The sequence below is a fragment of the Phascolarctos cinereus genome, unplaced genomic scaffold, assembly GCF_003287225.1.
Source record: "Phascolarctos cinereus isolate Bilbo 61053 unplaced genomic scaffold, phaCin_HiC Scaffold_3;HRSCAF=262, whole genome shotgun sequence".
Taxonomy (NCBI): Eukaryota; Metazoa; Chordata; class Mammalia; order Diprotodontia; family Phascolarctidae; genus Phascolarctos; species Phascolarctos cinereus.
Genome location: NW_027555736.1, coordinates 186,476,880 through 186,494,515, shown reverse-complemented (window position 1 = coordinate 186,494,515; position 17,636 = coordinate 186,476,880). Strand labels below are relative to the sequence as shown.

The window sequence follows — 17,636 nt, the reverse complement described above, 5'->3', positions numbered from 1 at the left end:
TAGTCAGTTGTCTTAAATGACTTCCAAGTTCTCTTCTTGTTCAAAATCTGTAATCCCATGTACATGACATCCTATATCCTGTCTCTGTGCATCCTCCACACATGGAATGCATTTTAGGCTCACCTATGGCTCGTGGAATCCTTAGCTTCCTTTAAAGCTCAGCTTTAATGAGGTACCACCTCCTAAGCAATACCAGTATAACTTAAAGGGGAAATGAAATGCCAAGTTGTCAGAATTGCTATTAATCCACTATAGCTGAGCTTACAGTGCCTGAAGGAAAGTAATGTGAATTGTCTGGAAAGGTTGGTTGGAGGTAGATTGTGAAAGGTTCTAAATGCCAGACTGTTTGTATTTTATTCTAGAGGAAACAGGAAAATACTGAAGCTTTTTGAGTTGGAGTGGTCATACCCTTTTCCAGCTCCCTACCTGCTGACTCCTATTGTTTTCAATCTCCCCATATCCCAACTTACCAATTCAGTGCACTACCCTCCAAAGTCACTTGCTAGCTAATCCATCTCCTCTTTACATTGGGGATGGGGAAAGGAAACAAGGAATTGAGCATGTATTAAGCACCTACCTCATGTCAAGCTCTGTGTGAAGTGCTTTTTACAAATATTCTCATTTAATGAGACAGGTGGAAAGTGACGAAGGTCTTTACAGTGAGTGTTTCTGATAAGACCAGTGGCAGAGAAGTTGGGGTGAGGAGGTGGGGCTTGGGACTGGGACTGGGAGAGAGATTATCACTCAAATTAGACCATCTGATTGGAGATCCAGATCTTCTGCTGAGATACCACCAGGTTCCCTTGGGACCCAAAATTACTCTTTCCCCACTCTATCCCTACCACTGTCATGAAAAGGTAGAGTAGCAGAGCAGATAAGACGTAGCTGGACTTGAGGTCAGACTGGATGAAATACAGTGGATAAAAAGCTATCTTCAGAGTCAGGAAAATGACCTAAGTGTAAATCCCCAGTTGTCATCTCTGAATTCCACCTACGCTGGAATTCATCCTCATATACTTAATAGACGACAAGCTGGTAAGAAGTCATTTGTAATATAATACAATATTTATTAAGCATCTATGTGCCAAACATTGTGCTAAGTGCTGGGATACAAATAAGAAAAAGACCTTGCCCTCCAGGAGCTTACAGTCTAATGGGGGATAAAACACAAAAAGAAGCTGAAAAGCTGAGGAGGGTACCCCATGGAGGGGAGGAAGAAATGATGGTGAAATCAAAATCAAGCAGTGTAACTGTTGGGAAATAAAGACTGGCTGACCTTCTGGGCCCTGTTTAAAGGTAGGCTTCAGGAGTGGTTTTTTGTCCAACCTCCAATCGGAGGGACAGAGACAATTGAGTACTAAAAAGGTAAGAGTACAAAAGCTGAAGCAATCTCCATAACACTTGGTGAGGAGCTTATCCTTCCGGGGAATGGTAACAGAATTGAAACCAAGCAGTAAAGCAGGTGGGAAATGAAGGAGTTGGCTGTTTTTAAGCAGTCACTGGCATCTCCCAGGAACAAAGTAACTTAAGGGTAAGCTCCAGTCCTTAAATGATAGGTATGTAGACAAAATTAAATTGTTAAGAGCTGAAAGGTAGGATGGCAGCCAAGATCTGGGTTCAAGTTCATCTCTGACACGTACTGGTTGTGTGCCTCTCTCACGGCCCCCAAGCACTCTATTATAAATTACAGAAAGTTACCAATCTGCATTGGTAGGAGTTCCCTGTATCACCGAAATTCACTAGTCTGAATCAAAGTTAGGGGCTAAAGTGATCAGGAAATTGCTTCTTTTCAGGAAATCTCCTTTGTAGCACATTTACATGTTTCCTAAGGAATGCCCAGAAGATAGGGCATACATTTTCCCTATAGATAACAGCAGATGGTCCACCTACCATACCAGGATAAAAAATTTCTACGGTATCCAATTGTGCCACCAAGTGTTACTTTTTGGGTACTACAGGTTTCAACCTAGGGCTTTAAATCAGGGCTTTAACCTGGTTTCTGTGAACTTTAAACTATTTCAATGTGATTGATTTCCTTTGTTAATCCCATTTTACTTTATGTATTTTAAAGTGCTATTCTGAGAAGAGGTCCACAGGATTCACATGAGTCCATGACGTAAAAAACTATTCTAGATCCTCAAGCCAAACTAGGTGTATTCATAGAGGCAACTCCAAGGTCCTATGACATCTGATCTTTATCCAGAGATGATCTAGTCAAATGAAATCATCAGAACCATTATGGATAAAAGACTCCTCCTCCAGCTATCTTCACAGACCTCCAATTCAACAAAAATTTTCAGATATGCCACTGATTTCTATACAAACTATTTCTTAGAAATAACTCGTCACTGGCTCAGAATGAATTCAATACTGTTCCCTATCTCCCTTCTAACGTACCTCACCTTATATCAACTTTAATACTATTAATACCTAAAAAGGCACTTGACCAATTTTGTCATTTTTATCTGTTCTAAACATGTATAGTGTCTAATATTCTAAAATTTCAAACGTATTGGCACAGACTTCACATAATTTTGCTTAGCATTGTATCTGAACAGACACAAATGTTGATAACTCATACTATGAAGAGCAGTATCGGTTTGCTGGAATTAGGAAAACTGAAGGCTGTAGTCAACAGTCACTTCCTGGCTTGACGAATGTTTATTGAGCTCCTACAGGACAACGCTGATCAATATTTGTGATCACAAAGACTTCATCTTGTAAAAGGCTTTCAGACACATTGAGGAACTCACCTAACACAGTAAAGTTTAAGAAAAGGATTAGTGAAAATGATAGTAGTTCCCAAGTCCAGAATTTTGGTGCTTAGTGTGCATAACCAATCACTTCCTACTGCCTTTACAAAATTTTCAATCTTTATTTGAATGATTTTGCCAATTAGTCCTGGGAAGTGAGGTTCAAAGTGGTTCAATGCCTTACTCATGGTGACCCACTGGGTCAAGGCTGATATTTAAATCTATTTCTTCGGGCTCCATATCATATACCACAAACAAAAAGCCAAAAACCTACCCCCAAAATACATCAAATAAACACAAAGGAATTCTGGACAGGAAAGCACTAGCAACTTGGGGGAGATGCACAGGAAAGACTTCATATAGACATCCTGTAAAGGTAGAGGCACTAAGACCTGCTAGCTTATTAGGTAAGGAAGAGTGAGCTGAAGATGACTCCAAGGCTGTGGACCTGAATGACTAGATGGCTGCCAGTGCTCTTTAGGGAATGAGGTTCAGAATGGGTGGCCGGGGGGGGGGAGATGGAGGGAAGAGTTCTACGTTGGACACACTGAGCTTGAGATGGGACATCCAGTTGAAAACAGCTTATTGTTTTGGGACTGGCGTTCAACAAAGAGACCAGGGAAGGGATAGAAAAATCATTTTAAAGTGCCTGCCATCAGGAACTACACTAAGTGACTTTTCGCAATTACCTCATTGGTTCAGGATAACCCTGAACAGGTGCCATTATTGTCCCTACTTTGCCATTAATGAAATTGAGGCATATTAAAATGACATGCTCAGAGTGTCTGGGGTCATACTTGAACTCACCTTCCTGACTCCAGTCCCAGCAATGCTATCCACTATACCACCTAGGTGGCTGAAGAGGCTTGGATGTATAGACCTGGAAAACTTCTGCACATAGAGAATGAAACCCACAGGTGTTGAAGTCACCAAATGAAGAGTGTGGAAAAAAGGGCCTAAGACAAAGTCTTATGTTACACAGAGTTGGGAAGTGGGGTGTAGATGATGATCTGGGAAAGGTAACAGAGTAGTCCAAAAATCAGGAGAGTAGTGTCATTAAAATCCACAGGAGATGGACAAGTGTCAAACACTACAAAGGTGTCAACAATGGGGACTGAAGCCATTAGATCTGGCAATTAAGAAAATTAAAAAATTAATTGTGGAGAAAGCAGTTTCAGCTGAGTGATGAGGCCAGAATCCAAATTTCAAAGGGTTGAGAAGTGAGAAAAAGGGGCCACTGAAAGTTTTAATTTATTCTTACGAATCTCACTGAAAACAGGAAAGATAGGAAAATAACTTTAAGGAGGGTTAAGTCTAGAGAAGACTTGGGCAGCAGGGAAAGGAACATTACATACGGGAGATTAGAGATTTCAGAGTGGTCTATAGAAAAGTTAAAATCATGCAGAAATCTGCAAGACAGAAAGTAACGTACTTGAGTACACGTAGAGGGCTCTCTTCAGAGACCTCTTCAGAGACTAAAAGAATAGTAGTAAATTACCTTAAAGGATTATGAGATGTGAAGAAATCAGATAGTTTCAGTAAAGTATTGAGGTAAAATCTTCAACCCACAGACAGGGTTTGATGGGAGCCTAGTACAGCTTCAATTCAGCATGGACTAGGGAATCAATTAGGAGTAAGCTAATTGCCTTGCTACCTAGGGACCCATTTGAGATTAACAAAAATATTTGTATACGTTTTTCCCATTCCTCATTTCTTTTTGTATAGGCAAAACTTGGTCTATTACAGGGGTAGGGAACCTTCAGCCTCCAGGCCACACATGGCCCTCTAGGTCCTCAGGCTTGACCCTTCGACTAAATCCAAACTTCACAGAACAAATCCCCTTAAAAGATCTGTTCTGTAAAATTTGGACTCAGTCAAAAGGCTGCACCCCAAGACTTAGAAGGCCACATGTGGCCTCGAGGGCAAAGGTTCCCCACTCCTGGAGAACAACTCCCCTCATAAAATACAAATTCCTTCAGGGCTAGACTTTTTTTTTGGGGGGGGGTACATGGAGCACAGGCCCTGGAGTCAGGAGGACCGGAGTTAAAATCCGGCCTGAGACACTTGACACTTACTAGCTGCGACCCTGAGCAAGTCACTTAACCCCACTGCCTAGCTAGGGGAAAAAAAAATAATAGCTCATTGAACACTGAATTAAGAGAATCAACTCCTCACTACACCACTCATATCTAGGCCCCATTCAGTTCTGTGGTGTTGCAGATAAAAGAATTAAACACTTTTTCATTCTTCATCACTGTGCCCAACTTCTTTTAATGAGGGGGAAGAGATGGTCCTTTTGCTCAGCAATACTTGGAAAAGAATGAACTTCTGATCACGACAGGTAGTCTATATACCACAGACACAATCTGACAGGAGACTTGTGGCCAAGGTAGTAAGATGCAGACTAAGTGACAGTACAGTTAGGTGGATTTGGAACTGACTGAACAGCTAGGCAACTATGAAGCAATTTCAGCTATGGTTGGGGGTTTCTATAGTGGAGTGGCAGAGAATTGTCTTTTGCTTTGTAATGGTCAATTTTTATCATCTGTGGTTTAAATGAAACCAGTTGTAGGAAGACAGGCACATTTAGTGTAGCTGTGAATTGGCACAACCATTCTAAAAAGCAACTTAGAAAAGCAAATAACGTGACTAAAATGTCCATACTCCTTGACCCAGAGATTCCATTACTGACCTTATTCCAAGGTCATTGATAAGAAATTTCCCATATATGACAAAATATTGTACCACTTTTTGTGATAGCAAAGAATTGGAAGCAAAGTAGATGCCTTTTGATTTAAGGAATGGCTAAATAAATTGTGGTACATAAATGGGTTGCTATACTGTAAGAAATGATGTGATAAATACAGAGAAAGATCTAGGTGATGAAGAAGCAAGCACTGCCAAGAAAACAACATACACAATGACAACCACCAATGTAAACGGAAAGAATAACTACATGCAAATAAAAAAATGAACATTGCAAAATTATGAAGAAAAGTATCATTTGAAAGAAGAGATACTGCAACAAGTTTTTCCATTTTTTCAATGTAATGATTGTGTTGACTTTTTCCTTTCTGTTAGGAAAAATAAAATACTATGTTTACTTGGAATGGTTCTGAAAGGCATTTTACAAGGGGAAAACTTCAATCATACAAAAAACAAAAGATCAATGAAAATTTAAATTAAACCATAGCTGGGATTACAACTAGCTTCCAAATGACAAAGTTGTGAGATTCAAAAAGATAAAACAGGGTAGAACAACTGAAATTTAATTGGCCTAAGTGTAAAGTATTAAACTTGGGTTCAAAAAAATCAAAATGCTCAAGTACAAAATGGTAGAGCATCTACATAGTTGTTTGTCTAAAAAAGAACTAGGGGTTTTAGTAGAGTCCAAGCTGAATGAATTAACAACTGTATGATGCGGTTTAAAAAAAAATTTTTTAATCCGAACCTAATCTGCTTTTGAAGCAGGTAATTATCCCATTTTATTTTGCTCTGGTAGGGAACATCTGTATAAAACCCAAAGATCTTTCCCAAAGGTCTTTGGATAGACAGGTTCAGTTTTAGGTGCTTCATTTTAACTCGGACAGTGATGAACTAGAACCCACACAGAGAAGAGTGACTAGGATAAGAAACAGCCTTGAGATTCTGTTGGAGGTTTAGTCTGGAAAACTTTTTTTTTTGGGGGGTGGGATACAAGGGGGGAAATGATGGATATCTTTAAGTATCTTTAGACTTGTCATAAAGAAATGAGATTAGACTTCGACCCACAGAATAAAAATGGGACCAGTGAGTGATAGTTCCAGAAAGCAAGACTAGTCTAACAAATTCAGGTGGCAAAACTGTGCTTTTCAATCAATGAGTAATTATTAAGCGCAGGCATTTTGCTAGGTGCTTTTAAGATACAAATACCTAAATGAGACAATTCTTGACTCTGGGGAGGATAAAGTCTACAACCCAACTCAATGTAAGGAAGACCTAATGATTAGAAAACAAGGAATGGACTGACTCTGGAATTAATGGATTCTCTCTCACTTGAATTCTTTAAATGAAAGCTAATCATTAGGTGGGGATACTGTAGTATGGATTCTCCCTGATGGCCCTGAAGACCCTTTTCAGCTCTTGAGATCCTGTTTCTTAACATTTTAAAAGTTCTCAGCATTAGTGGTTATGGGCTAGGGGTGTGAAATATTGCATATACTGTGAGCTATCATCAGTGGGTTGTGACTGAACTGCCTTCTTTCTTTCTTTTGTAATCCTTCTTACAATAGAGGAATAGGAGTAGGGGGAGTGATATATTCATAAATAAAGTTTTTTAAAAGTACTAATAAAAAATTTAATATTTAAATGATTGAAAATGTTACATTCCTAAAACTATACCAAAAATAGAATCACATCTACAAAAAAGTTTCTCTACATCCTAGCATCTTGGTAAAATTTCACTAGTGATAATACCATTACATGAAAGTATTAATAGCAGCTTCATGTTTTGCAATGATTAGTTTGCTGAGTGAATAATCCTGAATGTCTTCAGTGGTCTCTCACCATCTAAATCACTTTTTAAAAAGGTAATAGGATCTTGTGTTCCTTATCACAGGGTACATTTCTTAGGAGTCAGGTATGTTGGATTGTCCTCAAACAACATTTATCCTTCAACTTACCTCATCTCTTTCTCAATCTCAACCAGCTCTTCCAGAAAACCCCAGCTAAATTCCCAAACCCAAACAAACCACACATGTCCCTCTTTCCTTTATGTTCAAAACACTTTTTACTGGTTGGGTATCACCTACTTGACCTCCAGCTCTCAAACAGCATTTCTAACAATATGTTCATTTTTAAATTCTACAAAGAGAAATATTTGCATGGCATTCACATAATGGCATGTTACCTGTAGTTAATGATCACAAAACAAAGGCACTAACGGAGCACAATATTGAAAGGGACTCTTCAGTGAATCTTTTCTACAAAGGGAAGAGATTTTCTGCAATATAATAGTGAGTTTATCAAAGTAAGATATTCCTGTTCACTTTTTTAAAAAGGTTGTCTTCCATGTCCTTTGCAACTCCAAAAAGCCACAATTAAAACAGTGCTTTTGCGTACTGCTAGCCTCAGTTCACCGTGGTACAAAGACTTCTTCTAAGACCTAGATACTTGAGATAAATGGTATATGAAGTTTTGAAGTCACCCACACCTTAAAGTATCTCAAAACTCTTCCCGAAAGGTATGGCGGGAGGTTTCCAAGAAAAAGGCCAGTCAAAGATAAACTTTCAGTGTTAAGGTGTGTCTCAGTATTTCCATCCCCCTCTCCAAACGAGCACAAACCTCCCAACACCAGATCCTGCTTTAATTAACATGATTGATTTATTTCAGGTCAGTCACCAAACATTTCCTATTGTTAGATTTCTAAAAAAATAATCATTTTTCAAAAGCAGAAAAGAGGGAAAGTTATATTTTTAATATATAAAAGGAAAAGCTAAATTTGACATTATTATATTCTTAAAAACATTCCATCTATTTACAGATGTATAAAAAAAAAACAGGATTCTTGGTCTAGCAAGAACATGCTCTTTGCAGGGTGGGGGTGAAAGCCCACTGTCCTGATTTCACAATCCCTCTCCACACAGCTACATCTTTCATAAATCACATACGTAATTTTCATTCAATCCCTTGGGATAAGAGTAAGTCTGGGATCAGTGAGGAGCCACTAAAATTAGTGGGAGAAGAGGGGGCCTTGGAGATTTCAGATTGCTGGCAAGTTACAGGAAAAAGACATGCAGACTCTATTTCTCTCCGAAGTCTGAGCCCTTCCCAAGCTGTCCTTGCCAAATATTAGCATTAGGCAGCTCAAGAGTACTACACAATTGGGTAGTACACCATTTGCAGCAGTTATTCCTGAGAACCTCGGGCCACCTATTCAAGTCTTCGTGTAGTTACACAATACCAGAGCCAAACATGTCCTCCAGATAGGAAGAGGTTATTTGTTTTCTTCCAAGAAAGAGAAAGAAAAATGTTTAGAGTCTAAAATGCTCCTTTTATCCTGAGGATGATTCCTTCGGTTACTGCTGAGTGGACCCTCCACTAACAGCCACCAAAGGAGCCTGGAGAAGGCAGGAGGAACAGTTAAGAGGGGACAAGCAAGGGAGGCAGATGCTGGTCTCCTTGGCTAAGGCATTGGATGAAATCTTTTGGACATGGAAAGCGGAAAAAAGGTGAGGAAGGGGTATCCTTCACCTACTTCTTTCTTCATTTGGGAACAAGGAGGTCAGAGCTCATGACTTCTAGGTCTTAGCATTAACAGTACAAGACCAACAAAGAATTTATACTTACTGGGCTCTTACCTTGCCAATATCTTTGTATATAATAAGACTGCAGGGAAGACATCCCACTCTTTCAAGACTGGCAGGAAGGATGCCAAACACAGAAGTTAGAAAGAATTCACCTGCCAAAACCATATCAAACAACCTCACAAACCCAGTTTGGGAAGATATGCTGTGTGGGATGCAGGGTAAAGAGAAGAAGGGAGAGGAAAGAGACAGCATCTCCTAGGCACTGCCCAGGAGCTTCAAAAGCTGGAAGCTCTTGTGCCAGTGTTCCACAACACAAGGAAATCCTGCCAATGAAGGTGGTGAAGACAAGGGTTACATTCCAAAATACAATTACGTAAGAAAGGCAAAATGCAGCAGCTAGATCCCAGAGTCAGTACAATTTCAGAGCAGTGATTCTCACTTCCAGGAGTTTCCAAGAGACCCCTCAAGTGCACCATGATTCCTACTTATTTACAAACCAGATAGGAAAAAACATTTCTATACGCATTACAAATCTCATCTCTTAGGTTGAAAACTTCAGCCTTTAAGGAAGCTATGAAAACAACTGTGTACAAAAATATAAATATCTATACAGGCTGCCAGGCCTTAACAACCTGATAGCTTATAAGTGAAAAGGCTCTATATATCATTGAATCCATGGTGGCAGAGAATAAAAAATACATCTTGTGATTCAAATACTGCCCTATTTCCCTGGTAATGAGTGTCTGCTATGACTTAATTTTTATTATTATTATTTTTTTTGCTATACAACCCTGTGCAAGTGCAGCAAAACCTTGTCCAAGCACCATTCTTGTATGCAGAGGAGACTAGTTTGATCTAGCAAACAGCCCCACAATTTTTTTTTGGCTGTTGTCTTGGGGAAAAAAGCATACCCTCCGTGAACCAAAACCTATCTTAGCAGGGTTGTCACTGGGGTGACCCAGGGCAGAGAAGGGATGAAAGGATTTCCATATACACCCTTAGGAGTACTCCAGGAGGTATTTTCTGGGGTAATAAAATGCTAATCTAGGAACCCATTAGGAGAGTGAGAAAGAATATAGCTATTAAATGAATTAGGCTAATTAGCTTTGAGACATTTAAAAGCTTCCCTATTCTACTGAAAGGTTTGGGCTTATAGCAGAAAAGATTTTGGAGTGGAAGTTTATGATATGAGGAAAGTGAAGCTTTTGCTGAGAAAATTCCTCCCTTTGGTATTCCACAGAATTTATTCCCTCCACCCCCTAACTCCTGGTATACCAATAAGTTCCTCTGGATTCCTTTGCACAAGCTCATCGAGTTCCTTGGGTTCTGCAGAAACTTCAGACACAAACAACCCTGCATCTGCATAGACAGTTCACTGTACCAGGAGCAGAATTCATAGCAGCTCCTCAGCTTTAAGCAGCTTTTTTTCTCTGGAAGGAAGAAATCAGGGGCTACTTTCCCATGCTTGGAAAAATTCCTTGGTAAAAAGGGTTCCCTATGTCCAGCAACGATGGATCCTCCCCCAGAGAATAATGGAACCCAGCACCAAAAGTGAGGTAACAAACTTAAGCATGATCAGAATTTCATAGCACTGATTCCAGGGCCAACACTTCCCATCACTTACCCCACCCTCAAATTCAAGGACCATAGTCCCATGACAAAAAAATAAGAAGATGCCTACAGAAAAGAGAGTGAGCAGGAGGCAGTTTTTTTCCCTTTACAGCCTTAACAGTTTCAGGCTTTTTCACTTAGCTTCTGGACAAACTTCCTCATTTTGCCTGAAGGACTAGAGGAGGGCCCAGAGTTACTCAATTTAGCCACCACAGGTGCTAACGTCGGCATCACTTTGTTCTCCTGTCCTTCTTGGTCATTATGGCCTGCTACTGTAGTTTTCAGCCCAACTGGCGCTCCTTTGGCAACTATAGGTGCCAAGCAAGGCATCACTTTAAGACCCTGTCCATCTACATCACTGGGAGGATTAGCTAATTTAAGCCCTAGAGGTGCTAATTTTGGCATGGGCCTCCATAAAGTATCTGTGCTGCTGCTCTCTTGTCCAGTCTTCATATGAAGAATAGGGGGTGAGGACATGTTTTCAGGCTCAGCTGGGAAGCTGGAGGTCATTTTTCCAGCATCACTGGGCCTTTTATGGGAAGAAAATGATTCTTTTATCTCTGGGTCAATAACAATCTTAAGGACATCTGTTTCTGTAGGTTGCCTTTCACCCTCAGCAAGGTCATCATCCTCCAGGTGCAAGAGGAGGGGACTGATGGAACCACTGGCTTCCTGTACCTCAGGCAGCTCTTTCAAACTACTCCCAAGGGTGCCAAGCTGAAAAGTGGCTCTACTGCCAGAGGCCAGCTTGCTGGCAACAGCCCGACGGGCATTCGCCAACCTAGGGAATTCTGCACCTATGGAGCTGGGGGGCTCAGTCATGCTGGAAGAGTCATCATTTAGCTGCTGATTGAGGAAGGTAATCTCATTGAGCAATGAGGTGAGTGTCTCATCTGTGTCATCCTCCTCCTCCATGCTAGACAGAAGCTCATTAGGGTCCAGCGTTGCTTCTTCAATGGCAGAGGCCACTTTTCTCAGCTCTATCTCTATACTTGAATCCTTAAGATCTTTCACCTGCAGTTTGCGAAATGGGATCTCCTTTAATTTCAACCTCTCACCTCCTGATTCAGTCTCTTTCCTCCTACATTGGCTCCCACTCACAACTCCTCCAGAAACTTTTCTGGATAAGGTCTCTAGAGGTGTCCGCATACTAGAAACATTGACTATTTGTGGAAAACTAATGTCTTTGTTTTCCACAAAATCCTGTGTTGGCCTTGGCACTATTCTCCCATCTCCGTGACTGTTCCCAGAGGAGTTTCTTGACAGATCTTCCAGGGATGTATTCTCATTTCTGATGGTTTCTTTTAGAGTCTGGTCAGTTGACTTGGCATGAGAACCTTCAAGAGAATGCTTGCTGGCACCCACATCTAAGCCGAGGCCTCCATCTGTGGCCAGTGAGGTCACATTAACAATCCTGGGCATCATAAACAAGTCATCACTTTCTGCAAAACCAAGACAAAAAGAACTCATTAAGATCTGCAGTGGTATCCATGTTTTCTTCTATTAAATACAACAACTAAATAGCCCAAGTAGTTATATTCAAGACCCACCATTCAATCAATACACTACCTACTTGTCCCCTGAAAATAGCAGCATTCCTTAGAATATTAGACAAAGGCTAACAACAAAATAATGTCAATTAAGCCCTGGCCTGAAGACAGTCTCCTTATATCCTATTTTGATAAGTTCTTAAGTGTTCTATGTTAAGGACATGCCTCCTAAGCCCACTCCTGGCTAGTTCTAAGGATCCATTCTTTTATCCTAAGACAGACACTCAGATCTCGGTCTTGCTTACCCCATTCCATAGGGAAAAACAGAGCCCAATGAAAGAACACAAATTACTGACTTGTTAACCCAAAGTAGGTTCAAGGCTACTGTCACCATTAAAGGCCTGGCGGTACTGTCACTAGAAGAGAGCATGACTGGGACTAAGGAGATGGTGAACATGCCTTTCATTTGGATAGGAACTGGCATATCCAGAAGCTGACTAGAACAGTAGCCCTTTCTAGCCCCTATATTTGCCTGATGATCTGCCTCTTAGGTTCAAGAGCCCTGATATTGGAAATCCATATTCTAGAAGTAAACAAAGTCCTGTGTAAATTGTTCATTCATTTTCCCTAAGTGGCTTAGCATTTAAAATCCTGCATGATGAGGCTGAAGGCCAAAAAAGGCACATACACAAGGTCACATGACCAAACCCGGAGGAATTTTGGCATAGTAACAAGTAAATAAGAAAGGCTTCTGGGGCAGCTAGGTGGTGCAGTGGATAGACCACTAGCCCTGGAGTCAGGAGGACCTGAGTTCAAGTGTTACACATAACACTTACTAGATGTGTGACCTTGGGCAAGTCATTTAACCCCATTGCCTACCCCCCCAAAGCTTCTTCAGTCCTTCTTCCTTTCCCCATTATCTGTATTTTTCCAATTTTCTTCCTTCATCCCAAAATGACCTACTAAAGTTGGACCTAATCCTAATTTCACATATTTACTGACATTTAAAAATCAGAATGTTAACTGGAGATCCTAAAAGCACAGGAGATAGTAATGTATTCCAACAAGTCTCTTTTGGTAAATTAGTAGATATTTCAAATATTGCCTCTCATGTTGAAGGCGATCAGCCGCAAGCCCAAAAGAGGCCAGATTAATAAAAACTGCAAAGACAAAATCAGGCAAAAACTACATCTAGACAGGATCACACCTGATGGGATAAATGCTAGCAAGACCAAAGACTGTCAGATGCAAAAGCTGCTTCGGCCATTGGGAGATGTCAGACACAAATTTCTTCATTGACATACCTTGCTGAACTACAGCACTGTTGGTCATTTGAGGCTTCAGTCACTTTGTAGAAGAGCAGGAGAAACAGTTACCATTGGTCCTGAGACTAAAGGTCCCTTTAAGGTGAGCACTTGCCCTTGCGGAGTCATCACAAGACTGGCAGTATTATGTACTGTGTGAGAAGGTGAAATCTTTTCTATAAAGAAGATCAGAAGTCAGTTGGGATGGAAAGTCTTTAAATAAACCTAGGAGTCTAATTTAAATCTCTAAAATCATTCCCTCTTTTAATAGGCAAACAGCTTAATTTTAAAGAAGGTCAGGAGCTACATTTTTTTCTGAATCAGAGTGAAACAAGGAGTTAGTTTCAGTTCTTTGTTTACTATTGCTCCACATGGAGATATTTTTCCTATTAAAGAACCCATCTTTGAAAGTACTGATTCAAGGGGCAGCTAGGTGGCGCAGTGGATAGAGCACCCAACCTGAAGTCAGGAGTACCTGAGTTCAAATCCGGCCTCAGATCAAACACTTAACACTTACTAGCTGTGTGACTCTGAGCTTAACCCCAACTGCCTAAAAAAACAAACAAATAAATAAAGATTAAAAATAAGAAAGTACTGATTCAAAGAGGTACTATGACAACAATTTCAGCAAACACAACAAGATTTCACAAAGTTGTGCAAGATAATCAAAACATCAGCTTGTTAACCTTTATGGAAATCTAGGGTAATATAGTATAATAGCAAGCATGCATTTACATAGTTCTTTAAGGATTACAAAGTGCTTTAGAAATATTTCATTTTATCCTCACAACCCTGAAAAGTAGGTGCTTTCATTATCCTCATTTTACAGAGGAGAAAACTGAGGCAGCAGTTATGGAACTTGATAAAGGTTACACAACCACCATCTGAGGCCAAATTTCAATACAAATCTTCCTTACTCCAGGTCCAGCATGCTATCCACTACACCAGGTAGCTGCCTCTAAGTACAGAGGAAAGAGCAATGACACTGAGTCGGTAAATCTGGATTCTAGCACTAGACCTGCCACAAAACAGTTACTGATTTGGGGTTTCAGCTACAGCTAGTTAACTGTCAAGTGCATGAGTGCAGATTTGAACTCAGGTCCTCCTGACTCCAGAGCCAGTGCTCTATCCACCTCACCACCCAGCTGCCCCATGGTTTATTAATTTTAAAACATGGAGGATGGACTACATTATCTCTAAAGTCCCATCCTGCTATAAAATTCTATGAATTGACAACTTGTGAAAATAAGTCTTACTCAGGATTCAACAACATGTTTTCAACCATATTTATTACTCATTAATCATCAAAAAGTTCAATTTAACTATATAGCTTTGGACAAATTTTAGCTACTAAGTGGCTGATTAGTTTGCTCTTTCCTTCTTAATTTAGTTGTCTCATAGTACCTTAGAGTGAAGAAGGAACAGAAACTCAAACTAGTCCATTTTGCTTCCTACTGGTAGAAAATGAGTAGCAAATAGAAGTTTTAAGTAAAAAATCATCTTCCTCCCTAAATCACAATTATATTTTTGGGTTGCCATTTATCTAAGCTATACCTAGAAGTACTAGGAACCCAACTTAGAGATAGAGCTACCAGAACAAGAACTGAATGTAGCCAAAGTCTGAAATCAGTATCCTAAGAATCTTTTTCTCACATTGTGATCATTTCAAATTAGCAGATAAATGATGCTCTAATCACAGACTGGGTTTTTGTTTTGGGGTATGGCCTTTTGTTTTCAACCACTATGCCACCTTGGTTGAAATCAAATATTCAAAATATCAGTTTAGATTTGTATAAAAGGCAGGTCTTAGTTATCAATTATGTAAGTTTTTTAGAATTTGATCGGGATTGGTAAATAAATTCTCCTCTAAATATATACTGAAGAGGAAACACTTAAAATTTATCATATAACATAACTGGATACACAATTTTGTTTTTTAGTATATTTAACAGAAGAGCAAACAAAAGCCAAGAGAAGGTAATAGTTCGGCAACTTAGATTTTTTTTATAGCATTCTTGAAATGATCATGAAACACACTTCCTACCTGTGGATGGTGCTCTTTTCCTGGCGAGTATTAATGGCTTCCCTCGTCTGCTGGTCATAACCACCTGCCCCAGCTCTACAGAGGATGTAGAAGCTCCTTCCTGCTGTTTGACTGCTCGAGGGGGCACAGTAGGCTCATCCTGGTCCATCTTCTTCTTTTTCTTTTGTGCTTCTAATGCTTGCTGTTTGGCATAAATGTATTCCAGCTTCTTCAGGACAACTTCTTCTGTCTTACCTATATGTTAAAAAGAATCTAAGCAATCTTCTCTCACTATCTATGGCCCAGATAAAAATGAGAAACAGCAACTGAAATCCATTTGCTTCGTCACACAGGCAAGAACAGCTTTTGTAAAGCAGCACTGACTACACCTCTGAAGAAATTTCCTCATGAGTTAAAGCCAGTACACATCAAATCTCTCAAAATACTTGAAATCTGCCAAGGTTTGTTTCTTTCCTAGAGCTACTATTCCTTTTCTTCCCCATCTAAAAGCCTTACCTGAAAGAGAAGACACTTTGCGGATCAGATTATTCCGTTTTCGAGTTAGGAGGTTTTTCTGCCCTATCAATTTGTCTGCTTGGTCTGTTAGTCCCTGGATCTCTCCAAAGGCCTAGGAGAAAAGTAATCCCACAACGTCAGTCAAATTCACTTTCTTTAGAATGGTTTCCTATTATGTTTTATGGTGAGGTCTGCCATTATATAATCAATATAGAGAAATATTAAAAGTCACGCATGAAAGAAAACTTTAAGATGTCATTTTAAAAATCCAGAAAGTATTGAAGGGTTTTGTTCATTTTAAAAATTACAGATGGTTAGATGCTTTATATTATCAAAGCCCTGATCATTATTGTTATTTCCAAAGTATATCACTGGATGGTTAATATCATACTGACAAGGAACTATTCCTATGGGGTACTCATTCGGCAGATCCAGCCAGTGGTTAATAATACACTACTGTAAAGCCATCAATTTGTTTAACTGTGCTTTTACAATTAAAATGGCTTCATAATCGGTGACTTAACTCACCAAATCACTCTATTTGCATATTAAAAGATTTTTATCATATTATTTCTTTTTTGGCGAAGCAATCTGGGTTAAGTGACCTGCCCAGGGTCACACACTTAATAAGTATCATGTGCCTGAGGCTGTAACATAATTTTTCTTTAAAAAAAAACCCACAACTATTAATATGTTATAGAGTAGTACTTATTCAACTGTTAAACTGAATCTGGAGAAAGTACTTTGACTAAAATGTTCTAATGCCTTCATACAAGCTGTGCTAGATCACCTCTATGATTTAAGACTTTAAGATCCTCTTATGTTAACACAAATAGGATATACTCAATAACCTAACATAGGGAAACTGTTCTCCTTCTTCCTTATTACTTCCAAACATTTATTAATATATTTTATATACAGCAAAGTACTTGATATTGTAGGAAATTATGAAGTAGAGAGAATGTGATCCCCTCTGTGAATCATTTCCCTTCTTAACTTCATTCAATTATGGGATAATCTGGCCATTTGGGAACAAATGAAAATTCCCCAAACATGAAAATATCACTGTGCTTCAGTGATTAGATTTTCAATAGCCTACTTCTGAATGTAAACTACATCCATCCAAAGTTACCAGAGATTATCAGAAGGTAGTCAATAATCCTCCTCTTAATCTCTCTGGAAATACCCTTTGGGCTCAATCCATAAATACCAATTGGGTAGAATACTCACCCTTGTGAGAATGAGGCTTTTGGAGACCTTAGAAGAATGAAGCAAACCCAATGTTATCTTCAATTTCTCAAAGAGATCCCGCATTTCACCACGTCGACGCCGTTCATTGGCAGTGTGTGTTCGGCGATAGTAAGCAAAAGCTTCTGCTTCTTTTTGTAGTTTTTCACTCCAGAATTCAGGTTTCAGTTTTACAGGAATTGGTGGGTCCTATCAAAATCAAAAATAGACACATCAACCAAATTTTAAACTAACTCATCCAAATGCATTGAGACCTAATTGGAAAACCAAAACTATACCACTGAACTGACATTTTTCCTGTTTTAAGGGTGTACTCCTTTCAAATTCTGGCAGTTTTGCTCACTGAAAGGTGCAAAGACAAAGATGGATGATGAGTTTATAACATAAAACTTTATAACATCAAT

At 39.5% G+C, this 17,636-nt stretch overlaps 1 protein-coding gene across 1 annotated transcript in view; it reads right to left on the bottom strand.

The window, feature by feature from the left end:
- Nucleotides 1–1,033: 1,033 nt before the first annotated feature.
- Nucleotides 1,034–17,636, bottom strand: part of MGA (MAX dimerization protein MGA) — a 115,173-nt gene continuing 98,570 nt past the window's right edge. Inside the window, 6 exon segments of the mRNA XM_078151352.1 lie at nt 1,034–12,093; nt 13,446–13,484; nt 13,487–13,621; nt 15,490–15,723; nt 15,985–16,096; nt 17,215–17,421. Of these exon segments, the coding sequence (XP_078007478.1) occupies nt 10,775–12,093; nt 13,446–13,484; nt 13,487–13,621; nt 15,490–15,723; nt 15,985–16,096; nt 17,215–17,421 (2,046 nt within the window). The 3' untranslated portion in view covers nt 1,034–10,774.